Source organism: Saimiri boliviensis, chromosome 2 (genome assembly GCF_048565385.1).
Source record: "Saimiri boliviensis isolate mSaiBol1 chromosome 2, mSaiBol1.pri, whole genome shotgun sequence".
NCBI lineage: Eukaryota > Metazoa > Chordata > Mammalia > Primates > Cebidae > Saimiri > Saimiri boliviensis.
In genome coordinates, this window is record NC_133450.1 from 35,746,087 (window position 1) to 35,761,587 (window position 15,501).

General features: G+C 37.3%; 1 protein-coding gene across 8 annotated transcripts in view; it reads right to left on the reverse strand.

Annotated features, from left to right (window-relative positions):
- Positions 1-15,501, reverse strand: part of RAD51B (RAD51 paralog B) — a 747,205-nt gene that overhangs the window by 616,043 nt on the left and 115,661 nt on the right. The window contains exon 8 of one of the 8 annotated variants that reach the window (XM_074393088.1): positions 7,922-10,742. The exons of the other annotated variants lie outside the window; for them this stretch is intronic. Within the exon in view, the coding sequence (XP_074249189.1) occupies positions 10,533-10,742 (210 nt within the window). The 3' untranslated portion in view covers positions 7,922-10,532. Of the gene's footprint in view, positions 1-7,921; positions 10,743-15,501 lie in introns of those variants that run through there. 8 annotated transcript variants of the gene reach the window in all.

Consider the following 15,501-nt stretch of genomic DNA (forward strand, 5'->3'; position numbering starts at 1 on the left):
TACTATCATCATTTATATTTCTGGATCTAGGATATGTGTATCAGCATGAATTCGCTGACAATAAAATTCTTCCTATTTCTCAACACAGCCTTCCATGGAACTTTCTTCTGTACTTTTAAGCAAAAACAAATTCTAGTAAAATTGCATTTTATTAGAGAAAGGCAAGAAATTAAATCATCTATCCTCAACTGAGTCCTCATTGACACTCAGCAGCTTACCTCATTTTAACTATTTCCCACTGCAACTATTCTACACCTTTTCTCCTATCTCATTTTTCCTCATTCTTGGCCAATGGCCTTATCTTCTTTAATGAGATGCCTGAGGTCTGCTATATCCTCCCTCAGCATCTGTCCTCTCCCTATACGTCCACCCATCTCCTATCCTCTTACTCCTCTGATCTCTAAATATTCCTTCCCAAGGTCAATAACTCAACCTAAAAACTTCGTATCATTCTTTCCAGATTCCTCCAAGATCTATCAGCCAACAATTAACCACCTACTCCCCAGTACCTTCTTTCTCTTCTTCTCCAAATACTCCTTTACCTCTGCCTACAAATACACTTATTTTTTTCAATTTAAAGAAGTCTTCCCTTGACCCTAGTGATCCTATAGCTAACATTTCATCTCTATCCTCCCATTCATCTCCAAAATCCTTGAAAGAGTAGTCTACATTGGAAAGGTTATTCTTTAACATGCACCTATTCTTTAACTTCCTGGATTCATTCACCCACATCATAGTATTAAAGCTATCTTTTTTTTTTTTTTTTTTTTGAGACGGAGTTTCGCTTTTGTTACCCAGGCTGGAGTGCAATGGCGCGATCTTGGCTCACCGCAATCTCCGCCTCCTGGGTTCAGGCAATTCTCCTGCCTCAGCCTCCTGAGTAGCTGGGATTACAGGCACGCACCATCATGCCTAGCTAATTTTTTGTATTTTTCTAGTAGAGCCGGGGTTTCACTATGTTGACCAGGATGGTCTCGATCTCTTGGCCTCGTGATCCACCCGCCTCGGCCTCCCAAACTGCTGGGATTATAGGCGTGAGCCACCGCGCCCAGCCAAAGCTATCTTCTTAAAGGCCATCAGTGACCTCAAAGCCACCAAACCTAGTGGAGTCTTCTTCATCTCCATCTGTCGTCTCCTCTGGAGAGTTGAGCATATGATACCACTGACTAGCCTCTCACAAAAATTCTTTCATCTCTTGGTTTCCACGTCACATGCTGATTTAGAAAGCAAACATGAGAGCCAGCATATAAACCTACAAAATGGCTAATATTATTTCCCTCACTCATAAGATATAGGAAAATAAGCAACAGACTCACCGAGTCTGTCCTGAGTATGGAATTAAGCACAAAGAATCTTACAGGCCAGATCGGTGGCTCATGCCTGTAACCCCAGCTCTTTGGGAAGCGGAGGCAAGTAGATCTCAGCCTAGCCAACATGGAGAAACCCCTTTATCTACTAAAAATACAAAAAATTAGCCAGGCATGGTAGCACATGCCTGTAATCTCAGCTACTCAGGAGGCCGAGGCAGGAGAATTGCATGAAACCGGGAAGTAGAGGTTGCGGTAAGCTGAGATCACACCACTGCACTCCAGCCTGGGCAACAGAGCAAGACCCCATCTCAAAAAAATAAAAAAAAAAAAGAAGAAAAAGAAACTTACCTATCAGGTAAGGTCAGAAATAGTACATCTATTCTTAACATTGAGAATGTAAGCCTCTGATCCTTCATATCATTCTGTGGATTATCAATCCTAACAGCTTCTGTGATGATTCAACAGAAAGAACAATAGAATTAACTTGAGTTAGAGCACTACTCTAACCACAGAGTACAGAAGAGTCTGCAGGGCAATGAAAACCGCAGCAGTAAAACAGGGTCACACACCTTAAGAGGGACTTCCTAATAATATGCTGTCCTGATTGTCCTGATTTCTTTCTCCCCTCTTTGACCACTTTTGCCACCTTCTTTTCTTCTTTTCAAACTCAAAAATGTGCGTATTTCTCAAAGTTTTTCTTCAATCTCTTCTTCCTGTCTCTTTCTCTTTGCAATTTTCATAGCCCCTACCTATTCATCTCAAACACTCAATACATCTTCTTAATTCCCCAAATCAGCTCCTCTTCTTAATTTTTTTCTTTCTGTTAATGGTACAAGCAGTGCCCTTGTTACCCAGATGCAAACCTTGCTCCAATTCTCTTCTCTCTCACTTCCCACAAATAATCATGGCTAAGTTCTGCCAATTCTATCTACCAAATGCTTCACTTTTCTCTTCCATTTCCACTGCCACACCTTATGTCAGGCCCTTATTCTCTCTCACCTGGACCTCTGCAATGGCCCCTTAATTTTAATTCTTGATTCTAACGTCTCCCGACTCTATTATATCCTTCCCATTAATCATTCTAAAGCACAGCTACTAGCTCCTACCATGCCCTTGCTAAAAAGCTTTCATGGATTCCCCACTGCTAGAGAATAAAGTTCAAATCTTCATTCTCATTTTTAAAACCCTCCATGACCTGGCTCCAAGTTTTATTTGTCATTTCATCTCCCACCATTCTCTTCTGCAAAAGCTATACTTCACTCTAAAGCAGGCTTCCTGTTTCCAAATATGCCCTACATCTCCACCTCTGCTCTATCTTTGTCCATGCTATTTTCTTTGCCAAAAGCCTAACTCCGACCCCAGTCCCATCTTAATCTGTCCAAATTCAACACATACTATAATATCCCGTTCACATCTACCCTCTTCATGAAGCATTTACGTTAACTAAAGGATTAGATCTGTCTTGTCTACACAGTCCTCTTGGATGGTTGATTCTGCTTTTTCTACAGATGTTTGAATATTTATATTCTAACTCTTCCTAGATAAGTTCTCTGAGGACACAAGCAATATCTTATCCATCTTACTCTTTCTGCAATGCTTAGCATAGTGTTCTATACTAGACAGGACTAGAATATATATATGTAAGCCTCACAAAATAGCTGATATAATTACAGGCATTCGGTTTAAGATGCCAAAGAACATCTGATTCAGAATTAGTAAGCATTTTAAAAGAAAAAAAAAAAAAAAAACACTTTTTTTCCTTTGCCTTTAGAATCCTCGGGTAGTCCTGAAGTCACACTCTGCCAATAATCTTTTATATGTTGTGTTCCTAACAATATTAGATATAAATATTTTCAACTATTTCTATTTCTCAAAGAGCTTCTTCCCCTCTTCCTTTTCTTCCCCCTCCTACTACTCCTATTTCTGGCCAATTTTTCAGAAGACATCCTTACTTTACCTCATTAAGTTTAATACAAGGTGATGTCACTTATTTTCTTTTTTTCCTTAAAGCATACAGCATCTGTCCTTCCTCAAAAGATGTTTTTGGACAAGCCAAACTTCAAGATGTCATTTAGGAACAAGTTTAGACCGCGGCATGCACATCATATTGCAATGATACGTTACTAATCTTAATAAGCACTCTAGCTCTGTCCATGTACATTGTCAGAATGTATGACAAGGCTTAATATCACTTCTTCCCATATATCTGTCCATTCATAAACATTGCAGAAACACTTCACTTACTTTTCCATGCATAGATTTTATTACTGCTTAAAATCTCACACTGGTATGTACTTTGTATTGACAATGATACTTCAAAATAGCTTACTATAAGCTTATTATAGTTCAAAACTTTGGACAACTGTTTTTAACTTCCAGTTATCACTTTTTCTATAAATGAAGCCAGGGAGCATTTTCTACAAATGGTTTATGTAACAATAGGTTACCTGAGGAGATGACTCTTGAATCTTTTGTGACAATACTATTGCTAACATATGCACAAAAATTAAAGAAATTCTGGAATTAGAGTGGAAAGAGTGACTAATCTTCACTGGAAACAGTGACTTAGACTTCATTCTGGTTTTCATTTATCCCAATGAAGAACTTTTTGTTCAATACCTGTAGGATATATTAGTTTGATGGTTCTAATAGCATTTGGAAATATCTATTGCTTTTTCAACATTTGTGAGTCACATGGGGTTATTTACACAAAAGAGCATGAGGTCCAGAAATGTTTCCATATGCTAGAAAATGATTCCATCAGTTTAACAGGGCAGAAGAAAAAATGTGATTGATTTTGCAAATGAACACTAAGCTATAGGAGGTTCCTTCAAGGTTAACTTTAACAACTTTGCAGCCACATCAGATCACCTCATAAAACAACAGAATAGTATAAAGTCAATTATGATTTATATGTTATAAAAACATGCAGCATGGTTAAAATACAATTTAATATTCTAAATTCAGATAAACCTGAACTTTCACCTATTGATAAAATAGTAATTTTTCTGCCTACTCTCTTGTGACTCTTAGGATCATATAATCAAAAAAAAGGCAAGTTCCAACTTTCTAACTTCAAAACTTTTAACCATACTGTTACTCTTCTCTGCTTAAGCATTTTAAACCAGGAAGACAATAAGCTACAGGGAAAAAAAAAAAAAAAATGGGACTGCATTAAAGTCTAAAGGCAGGTGCCTTATTTTGGTTAATAAACCATTTAATGTTCAATTTCTGCTCTGAAAAATCTCATAAAAATTTAACTTGATAATAGCAAACTATCACAGAAGAAAGATGATGACTCAAAGTCCACTGACAACCAGATGATATTATTATTACACCCAGCTGCAGACCCAATGAGTGAAGGTATATTTCAATGGATACAAAACCACAGGCACCAACTACATACAGGCATACCTGCTTGTACTTCACATATATTGTGGTCTTTTACACATTGAGGGTTTGTGGAAACCATGCATTGAGCAAGACTATCAGTGCCATTTTTCCAACAGCATGTGCTCATTTTGTGTCTGTGTCACATTTCGGTCATTCTCACAATATTTCAAACTTTTTCATTATTATCATACCTGCTATGGTGATCTATGATCAGCAATCTTTGACATTACTATTAAGGCACCACAACCTGCAGTCCTATAAGATGTCAAACCTAATAGATAAATCTATATATTCCGACTGTTCCACCATGACAGCCATTCCCTGTCTTTCTGCCTGTCTTTGGACTCCTTATTCCCTGATACATAAAAATATGAAAGTTAGGCCATTTAATAACTCTAGATTTCTCTGAATCAGGTTAGAGAAAAAAATGGAAAAAAAAGAAATAACCCTACAATGGCTTCTAAATGTTCAAGAAAGAAGAACAGTCACACATCTTTCACTTTAAATCAAAAGTTACAAATGATTAAGCTTAATGTTGAAGGCATATCAAAAGCTGAATCAGGCCGAAAACTAGGCCTCTTGCACCAAACAGCCAAGCTGTGAATACAAAGAAAAATCCTTGAAGGAAATTAAATGTGCCACCCCAGTGAACACATGAATGCTAACAAAGCAAAACAGCCTTATTGCTGATAAGGAGACCAAATGTCTGGACAGAAGACCAAACCAGCCACAACATTACCTTAAAGTCAAATCCTAATCCACAGCAAGGCCTCAACTCTCTTCAATTCTATGAAGGCAGAGAGAGGAGAGAAAGCTGTAGAGGAAAAGTTGGAAGCTCTCAAAGGTAGCATCATGAGGTATAAGGAAAGAAGCTATTCCATAAAAGCGCAAGCGAAGCAGCAAGTACAGCAAGATGCTACAGCAAGTTATTCAGAAGATCTACCTAAGGTCACTGATGAAGGTGGCTACCCTGAACAACAGATTTTCCATGTAGACAAAACAGCCTCATACTGGGTGTGGGGGAAATGGCACATCAGACTTTCATAGCTAAAGAGCAGAAGTCAGTGCCTGGTTTCAAAGCTTCAAAGGACAGGCTGAGTCTCTAGGTAGGGGCTAATGCAATTGGCAACTTTCTAAGTCGAAGCCAGTGCTCACTGGCCATTCTGAAAATCCTAGGACCCTCAAAAGTTATGCTTAACCTACTCTGCCTGTGCTCTAGAAATGGAACAACAGGTCTGGATGATAGCACATCTGTTTACAGCATGGCTTACTGAATATTTTAAGCCCTCTGTTAAGAACTACTGCTCAGAAGAAAAGATTCCTTTCAAAATATTACTGTTCATTGACAAAGCCTCTGGCCACCCAAGAGCTCTGGTGAAGATGTACAAGGAGGTTAATGTTGTTTTCATGCCTATTAACACGGCATCCAGTCATCAAGGAATAATTTCAACTTTCAAGTCTCACTATTTAAGAAATACATTTTGTAAGGCTATTTCTGCCATAGATTGTGATTCCTTTGATGGATCTGGATAAAGAAAACTGAAATCCTTCTGGAAACAATTTACCATTCTAGATGCCATTGAGAATATTTCTGATTCGTGGTAGGAGGTCCAAACATCAACACTGACAGGAGTGAAGAAGATTCTAACCCTCAAAGATTACTTTGAAGGTTTTAAGACTTCAGTGGAGGAAGTAACTATAGGTATGATACAAATAGCAAGAAAACTAGAGTTAGAAGTGGAACCTAAAGATGTGACTGAATTGTTACAATCTCATGACCAAACTTGAACAGATGAGGGATAAGGTATGAGCAAAGTAATGATGAATGAACAAAGGAGTTATTTTCTTGAGATGGAAACTACTCCTGTTGAGGATGCTAAGAACATTGTTGAAATGACAACAAAGGATTTAGAATATTTCACAAACTTAGTTGATAAAGCAGTAGCAGGGTTTCAGAGGACTGATCCCAATTTTAAAAGAAGTTCTACTGTGAGTAAAATGCTATTAAGTAGCATGATACGCTGCAGAGAAATCTTTCTTGAAAGGAAGAGTAAATTGATTCAAGCATCAATCAATGAACTTTATTGTTGTCTTATTTTAAGAAATTGATACAGCCACTCCAACTTTTAGCAACCACCATCCTGAGCAGTCAGCAGCTATCAACACTGAGAGGACCCTCCACCAACAAAAAGCTTATGACTCACTGAAGGCTCAGATGATCTTTAGCATTTTTAGCAATAAAAAAATTCAAATTAAGGTATGTACATTGCTTTTTTAGGCATAATATTATTGTGCACTTAATAGACTACTGTATAGTATAAACATAACCTTTATATGCACTGGGAAATCAAAAAGATGTATGACTCACATTATTGCAATAGTTACTTTACTGTGGTGGTCTGATGCCAAAACCACGATATATTCAAGGTACGGCTGTGTACTGTAAGGAAATTTGCTACCAAAACCAAAATACTTATAATAGTGCTGCTGGGTAGGATATATCTCCAGACCCCAATTCCTGTTGCAAGAGGTCGCTCTATTTCTACTCTGTCTCAGAAGACATCCAGAGTACACTGTATATTTGTAGGAAATAGGGAGGCAGCATCTCTACAACCAGAGAAGTTCAAAATGTCTCCTATCTGAACTTAATCGCATCTGATCCTACAACCAAGCAAGCCACTGGTTGTAGGATCATCTCTCACTCTTAGGACTAAGAGTCCATCTTAAAATATATATATTCCTTTGGACCATAACAAATTATGCTGAGTCTATGTACACCCAGACTCTAGTATGCAAAAGGAACACAAACATATAACTATATATTCAATTTAGTACTTTATATACAATTCCATAAGACAGACTTTTTCCTTAACAAATAAAACTATTTAACCTAGGCCGGGCGCAGTGGCTCCAGCCTGTAATCCCAGCACTTTGGGAGGCCGAGGTGGGCGGATCACAAGGTTAAGAGATCGAGACCATCCTGGTCAACATGGTGAAACCCCGTCTCTACTAAAAATACAAAAAATTAGCTGCGCATGGTGGCACATGCCTGTAATCCCAGCTACTCAGGAGGCTGAGGCAGGAGAATTGCCTGAACCCAGGGGTCAGAGGTTGCGGTGAGCCGAGATCGCGCCATTGCACTCCAGCCTGGGTAACAAGAGCGAAACTCCGTCTCACAAAAAAAAAAAAAAAAAAAAAAAAAAAACTATTTACCTAAGTTTGTCACGGTACCTATACTCCTTTTTGATCAGTATTGATTTCTGAAAAACCTTATTTTCAATAGTTGTAAATGTTTTGCTGGCTAAAAAAGACATGAACATAAATGGGCTATGTAAAGTTTTTCTTTAAAATAGGAGAGTAAAAAGTGTTTCTTAAATATCTAATTGAAAACAGTGCCTTTTAGGCTACAGATTTTTCCATTATAATATATACACCAGAACACAAAGCAACTTAAGTGTTAAACATCAGGAATTTTCTAACATATATACAAATGAAGATAAGTTATTTTGTTTTTTAGGATCAAATATGAGTCTTTGTACAGAAATACCTTAAGCCTGAATGCTAAGTTTTCTCCCAAGTCATTTGCTTCAGACAAAACAGTCTCTTTCCAAGAAAGATCTGTATTTTAACTAATAATTCTAGGGGAGTCGCATTACTGATTAAATAAGAAATTATGAATATAAAAAATAACTCTTTTTGGAAGCTAAAGAAAGACAAAGAAGAAAACATAGACAGATGACAACAAATACTTAACAGAATGCCTTCCACGAGCCAGACAGTGAAATGGGAGCTAAGGACATAAGGTAAATCAAACACAGTCCCTGCCCTCATGAAAGTTATAATTGATGTAATGCCATTATTATATTTTTCTCATGTCAAAAGAGGTATTTATATTGCCATCAATCCATAAATGAAAGCTAAACATGCCTTACAGGAAAGTATTTCCTAACCCCTGGAATAATCTGCTCCTCTAAACAAGAGGCTAATCAACTGGACCTTCCCATTCCTTTTTGTCTTTGGGTAATTTTACTATTTCTGCTTTATACTGTACATTCGGTCATGGGGATATATAATATAAATGTTTATTAATGATGGTGATAATGGCAACAGCAATAGTTAATATTTAATAAGCATGTGTTAAGTTCAGAGCATGGCATTAAACAGTTAACATTTATAATTTGGTCTAACCCTCACCACAACCCTATTTGATAGAAATTATTATTATGTGTAACAGGGCTAGTACTGAAAGATTACTGTTTTATCAAATATAATAGATCAAAATAAGGGACTTAAATATATCAAATTAAGAAATCTAATTTACTTCTTTATTCTTATATCTAGAACCATAAGTAACAACTTAATCAGAAATATATAACTGCAAGCTTAAGTTATCACTAGCCTGCTCCTCAGGGGAATATACACAAAGCTCAGAATATGGCAGAAGATAGGAAAGACAGAAGTAGTATATCCATCCCTTCTCTTTTTAAACCTGTGTTTTCTTTTGGTTTTTTTTTTGTTTGTTTGTTTGTTTTTTGAGACGGAGTTTCGCTCGTTACCCAGGCTGGAGTGCAATGGCGCGATCTCGGCTCACCGCAACCTCCGCCTCCTGGGTTCAGGCAATTCTCCTGCCTCAGCCTCCTGAGTAGCTGGGATTACAGGTGACTGCCACCATGCCCAGCTAATTTTTTGTATTTTTAGTAGAGACGGGGTTTCACCATGTTGACCAGGATGGTCTCGATCTCTCGACCTCGTGATCCACCCGCCTCAGCCTCCCAAAGTGCTGGGATTACAGGCTTGAGCCACCGCGCCCAGCTGTTTGTTTTTTTTTTAAAGTACAATATCCATTTGTATGATCATATTGCTTACACCGAAGGCTTTTGTTTTATCTAAAAGAACTCTTTTAACCAGGGATGAAATAAAATTTATAAATTAATTGCTAGGCTGGGCGTGGTGGTTCACACCTGTAATCCCAGCACTTTAGGAGGCAGAGGCAGGTGGATCACCCAAGGTCAGAAGTTCAAGGCCAGTCTGACCAGCATGGTGAAATCCCATCTCTACTAAAAATACAAAATTAGCCAGGCTTGGTGGCACATGCCTGTAACCCCAGCTACTCGGGGGGCTGAAGCACAAGAATCACTTGAACCCAGGAGGCAGAGATTTCAGTGAGCCAAGATCGTGCCATTGCACTCCAGCCTGAGCAACAAGAGCAAAACTCCATCTCAAAAAAAAAAAAAAAAAAAAAAAAAAAAAGCACGAGAGAGAAATGTAACAACTTTTCCCCCTTTCCTACTCCTTTCTATTTCATTTTTCAAAAATAATCATTTATCTGATTAAAGGCTGAATTAGAGAAAAGTATATTCAAATTCCCCAAAAGTTATCCCTCAATTCAAAACAGGATATAGCACTAATTGCTGAGAGTTCCGAAACTCTATTTTGGGATTTTTAAATCCCAAATTCACTCCAAATCTCAAGATTACAGTTATTAAAAGGAACTGAAACAGCCCTTCCTCTAAGATGCCTGTTTGAGAAGAGAGTTATCTTTCCACAATCCTGAACTTGAGTGAATGTTGAACACCCCTTTTGATAAAGTCTTAATTACAACAATTTTTAACCATTTAAGGGCTATGAAACACTGCGAAACTGTGAAGGCTATGGACTTCCTTCCCAGAATAATTATAAGTACATACACATAAAATTTTATATAATTTTAGGCGTTCCATACACTTACTGAAACCCAATCATAGACCTCAATTTAAAACTCTTGGTCCAGTCCAGAGGCGGGGGCTCACACCTGTAATCCCAGCACTTTGGGAGGCTGAGGCGGACAGATCATCTGAGGTCGGGAGTTCGAGAGCAGCCTAGCCAACATGGTGAAACGCCATCTCTACTAAAAATACAAAAATTAGCTGGGCATGGTGGTGCATACCTGTAATCCCAGCTACTCAGGAGGCTGAGGCGCGAGCATTCCTTGAACCCAGGAGCTGAGATCATGCCACTGCACTCCAGCCTGGGTGACAAAGCGAGACTCTGTTGCAAAAACTAAAAAAACAAAAAACAACTCTTGGTCTGTTTATTCACCAATCACATATCCTTCAATATCTCAGGAGCTTGGTATCATGTGTGAAAATAATAAAGTGAAACTTTTTGAAGAAAAACTCAATTGAAAGAAAAATGTTTAATGTCCCAAGATGAAAGGCGTAGTTGGCAATTTGAGGTATCACTAAGCTGGCTGTACTCTAAAAAGTCTCACCAGACAATGCTAGAGAAGCCATCTAGAAGTTAACATGGTCTTAGACTGTGCACAAACCACATTAATATCTCAGACTTCCACTGCTGACTAACACCTTCTTGCTTTAGATGTTTTAATAACATTTAATCAGTGGAAAATTTTGACATAATAGTATAGCCAGATTTTCCTTACTATTATTGATTCTTATCTAGAAGTTTAGCCACTCATTGTAGCCAAGGGAGGTCTTGCTTTTTCCTTGGCTTCAAGGAGTACAACTAAAAAGATATTTTAATATAGTAATACATTCAAGGTAGCTATGATTTTTTTCTTTCTTTTTGGTCAAAGTGCTCCCTGGCTTATCCAACAATCACAATGCCTCAAATTCATCTTTGCATCTTCTTGACTCATTCTTAATCCAGCAGATATCAAAAAAATGTCTATTGGGTATCTAATAACTATAAAGTTCATAAGGGCAAGGGCCAGGTCACCTTTGGTCACTATGGTATGCCCAGTGATTAACTGCCTGGCACACAGTAAGTGCTCAAAAAATACAACTTTAATGTGCTGATCAAACTCTTGCAGCAACTACCAGTTCACCCACTAGGTATATGAGCTTGGCAAGTTACTAAGTATCCCTGAGATCGTTTATTTACCTAAAAAAAGTGAATAATGATATTCATACAATTAGTACTAAGATTAAATAAGATCAAGTAAATAAAACACACTACTGTAGTATCGAAAACACTATATTATTCTTTAATGTAAACCTATGTTTTTAAGGCCTGTTAAAATATAGCCGAATTTTAAAATATGACACTATAGTCATATTGATATGGTTCAAATTAACTTTACAACCACATTCTTACAAAAAACAAAAACAAAAACAAAAACAATAAAGGGCCAAAAAAGCTAGGAGCAAAAATATTAAAAACAGAGACAAAGACAGCTAAAAAAACAAAAACTAAAAAAGCCTCATAAATAAGGCAATGTTTTGAAAGAAAATAACTTCCTTATATATTTATGGCTTAAAACACAACTAATACTTTCCAAGTGACAAAGCTGGCACAAACATAGCAATTGGGAGATTTAGTTTTCCTAAAATTATTCTCCAGCTCTGTCAAAAAAAAAAAAAAAAAAAAAAAAAGCTTTACTTCTTAAAGGCACGTACTCTAAAACAAAATTGTCTTGGTGGTACAAAAGCGCCTATTAAAATGTGCTTTAGTTTTCTTCCCCCTCCACACCCCCACTCCCCCTGCCTGCACTGTTTTCTTTAAAAACTAAGTCCTATAGTGCCATCTACTGTGTCTGCTCAAATCACATCACTTTTGCTGGTTTTATCCAGCAAAAGAAACGAGAAATGTAGCAAATTTAGAATCTGTCACTTTATACAACATACTTATATGTAAATACCTACCTACACACACTATCTATATCTATACCTATATCTGTATCTCCACCCATATGTTAGTATCTGAACAACAATTTACCTGCTTTCTTTCCACTTTCTTCTTAAGTGAGCCCGAATTCATTATAACCCAAGTATCATAATAGGAACCAAAATGTTTACCTCTATATATTAGAGGAAAGAGGTACAGTAATAGTAATAACAAACCTTTATTGAGGACTTACTGTATGTCAAATAGTATTCAAAGTGCTTAAGCAAAATAAAGATTCCAGAGAGAAAGCTTGAAAACCATTTACTCCACTCACATCAGTGAAAATGACTGCTGTTTATTTGTTTCACATGGATATACTACTATGCAAATAAAACCAAGCATCTTGAGGAAAAGAGCTGTGATTCACTGTTCTTTTAAAATAAATGGATGTCAACTCCACAGCCAATGGTAAAAAATGATTTAATTGACTGATGGATGGATGGAGGGATGGGTGGAATAATAGATAGACAGTGGATGGATATAGATGACCAGCTCACAGCTCCTGTGACAGTGCCTATCATAGCTTTTAACCCACAGGGTCTTTTTCATTACAAAGATGTAGCCTTTAGCCAGAAAATTCAACACATTAAGGAAATCTCCAGTTAATTCAAAACCTCCTTCTTCCTCCCTAATTGTATATTTAGGGAGCACAAAGAAAAAAATTTTTAAAGGTCACTTATAAAGATGGTTTGTCTCCAATATAAGAAAATGTGTATTAATACAAGCCTCATAACTTACATATCTAAATAAGTGATGTTTGTGAAATGTATCAACCAAGAACTTAATCTAATACTACTAGTACACAAATGTTTTTTGCAATTTCTCACTGATAATTTCCTTTAGAATCTCTTTTGAAAGCAATAAAAGAACATACGTTTTACTACTTTGTATTTTATTATATTTAATATATTTTAATCTGTTACTTAGTTTGACCACCCATCTTATTCATCACACTCAGCTCTAAATGACAGTTGACTGTTTCAAAATTCAAAACAGCCTACAAAAGAAAGACCTGCCACCACAGAAAACTGACAAAAGAACCTACCAAGAAAAGAGTATGCATAAAATGGGTATATATCTTCTATGACCATTTTGAGAGAAAGAACATCCATTTGGATACACTATGCTGACATTTAAAAAGAAAGAAACTCAGGCATCGTATTTTTAAGTCACTGAATTTTATAACTGCAGCTATTCCCATAATAGTTTTCATTTGTTACACTTATAAATGTTCTCTGTCTTAAGTCTTCCTTTCATAAAACTGTAAAGACTCTGTAGTCTTCTTGGAAGACTTGGCAGGCTTTGAAACTTCAGTGCATTGACATTACTCCTGCTACTTCACGTAAACCTTCACTTTAGTGTGCCTGCCACCATATTGCTCAATTCTTCTACTACTCCAAATGCTCTGAAGCAGCTTCCCAGAAATCCTTGTTTGGATCAGCAAAAGCAATTTGGTGTCATCAGCAGATTTCACCATTTCCTTCTGGAGTCGTTAAAACACTAAACAAGCATGATCTTGGTATCAATCCTTGGGTTTCCTATCATTAACTTCTCTTCAGCTGAAGTCAAGCTATTCTCTGCTACATTGTGATTTCCAGAATAGGACCAGGATGTGTTTATTTGCTAGAAGTGTACACATTGATGGATTTTTTAAATGAAAGTTGCAAAATGCATTATGAAAGTAAAAGGGGAAAAAAATCCCAAAGGCCAGTGAAATCAGCGAAGAGAAGCAGCTCCTAGTTTAGTTGTCTCATCCAAGCATACTGCCTCATATTTAACTGATTCTTAAACCTCGACAGGATTTTAACCTTTCCCCTCCAATTACTTATTTCTGTTATAATTATATGAGAGACTGTATTAAACACATTTGAAAATTCTCTGTGAATTATAACCAGCAGGTCCAACTACTTTATTAGCTTTTCCTTTCTTTACTACATTTAAAGAGAGAAAAGCAAACAGTCCTTACCCAGAAAGTAAAAAAGCAAACAGTTTTCTACCCAAACTGGTCTGTACTCTGAACAAGAGAAATCATTCTTTCTTTTATTCAAGTGCAAATCTGTTTGAAGCTTTCATTCTGCTTTCCCAGCCTGCTCTCTGCAACTGCATAAAAGATGAGACATGGGAATAAAAGAAAACTAGGCTGGGGCCAAAAACCAATACTGTCCATATGCAAACTCACTCAAAGAGCAGGAGTTTCTGTACATCCCTTCCCACTAGTTCCATTTTAGCAGACCCCTAGCCAAAAGGAGGATGTACTGTGCTATATCTGTATGTCCAATCCTGTTTAAAACAACTTCTTATATGAAATCAGGGGAAGGATAAGGTTACTAAACCCCTAGTCCTGACAGAGTGCCTGAGGCACTCTCAGGGTCAACTTTTAGCTCTAAGCTGGCTGGAATTAGGCAAGTTTAAGAGAGAAATAGGGAGAGTCTCACAGGTCTCTTACAATGCTCATGACAGAGGCATAGCAGCAGGGAGCAGAATTCACTTTACCTATCATACCCCATGCAAAATTAAGGCAAAATCCTCCCCCTAAGCCAAAAGGCAAAATCTTCCCCCATGCCAAATCTGCAATAGACTTTCAGAATGTCTAGAAACCCATTAGCCTACATGCAAGAGTGTCAGGTAACCTTATAATCCCAGCATTCTCCTCAGGCCAGCAGTGAACCACACACAATTGAAAAAGTTCACCGCCTCAAAAACAAACTCTGCTGGGATCAGAAGGGTATTCTCAAGGGTTTTGAATCAGATGTCATTATAACTCCATGTTATTTTTAATACTGTTCTTTGGATTTTGCTCCACACAGAATTCCCAAGTTACAGAAGGACCATGAACAATGTCCAGATGTATAAAATGCAAAAATACTTCCCTCCTACTTGTGGATTCCAAGATAAACACCACAAGAAGCACATGTGACTAAACTTAGAGCTCATTCCAAATTAAATACTGCATCATGTGCACAGTTTAGGGCTTAAAAAACAAAACCCCACAAATATTCTGCACGGTTCATAAGCCAGGCTTGGGCAAGCACATGACCACGTTGTAAGAGGGAACCATGAATTGAAGAGCAGGGGTAAAGGGTGAGAAAAGTCTTAGTCAAAACCCTTCCCAGAAAATTGGTGCTCTTTTCAG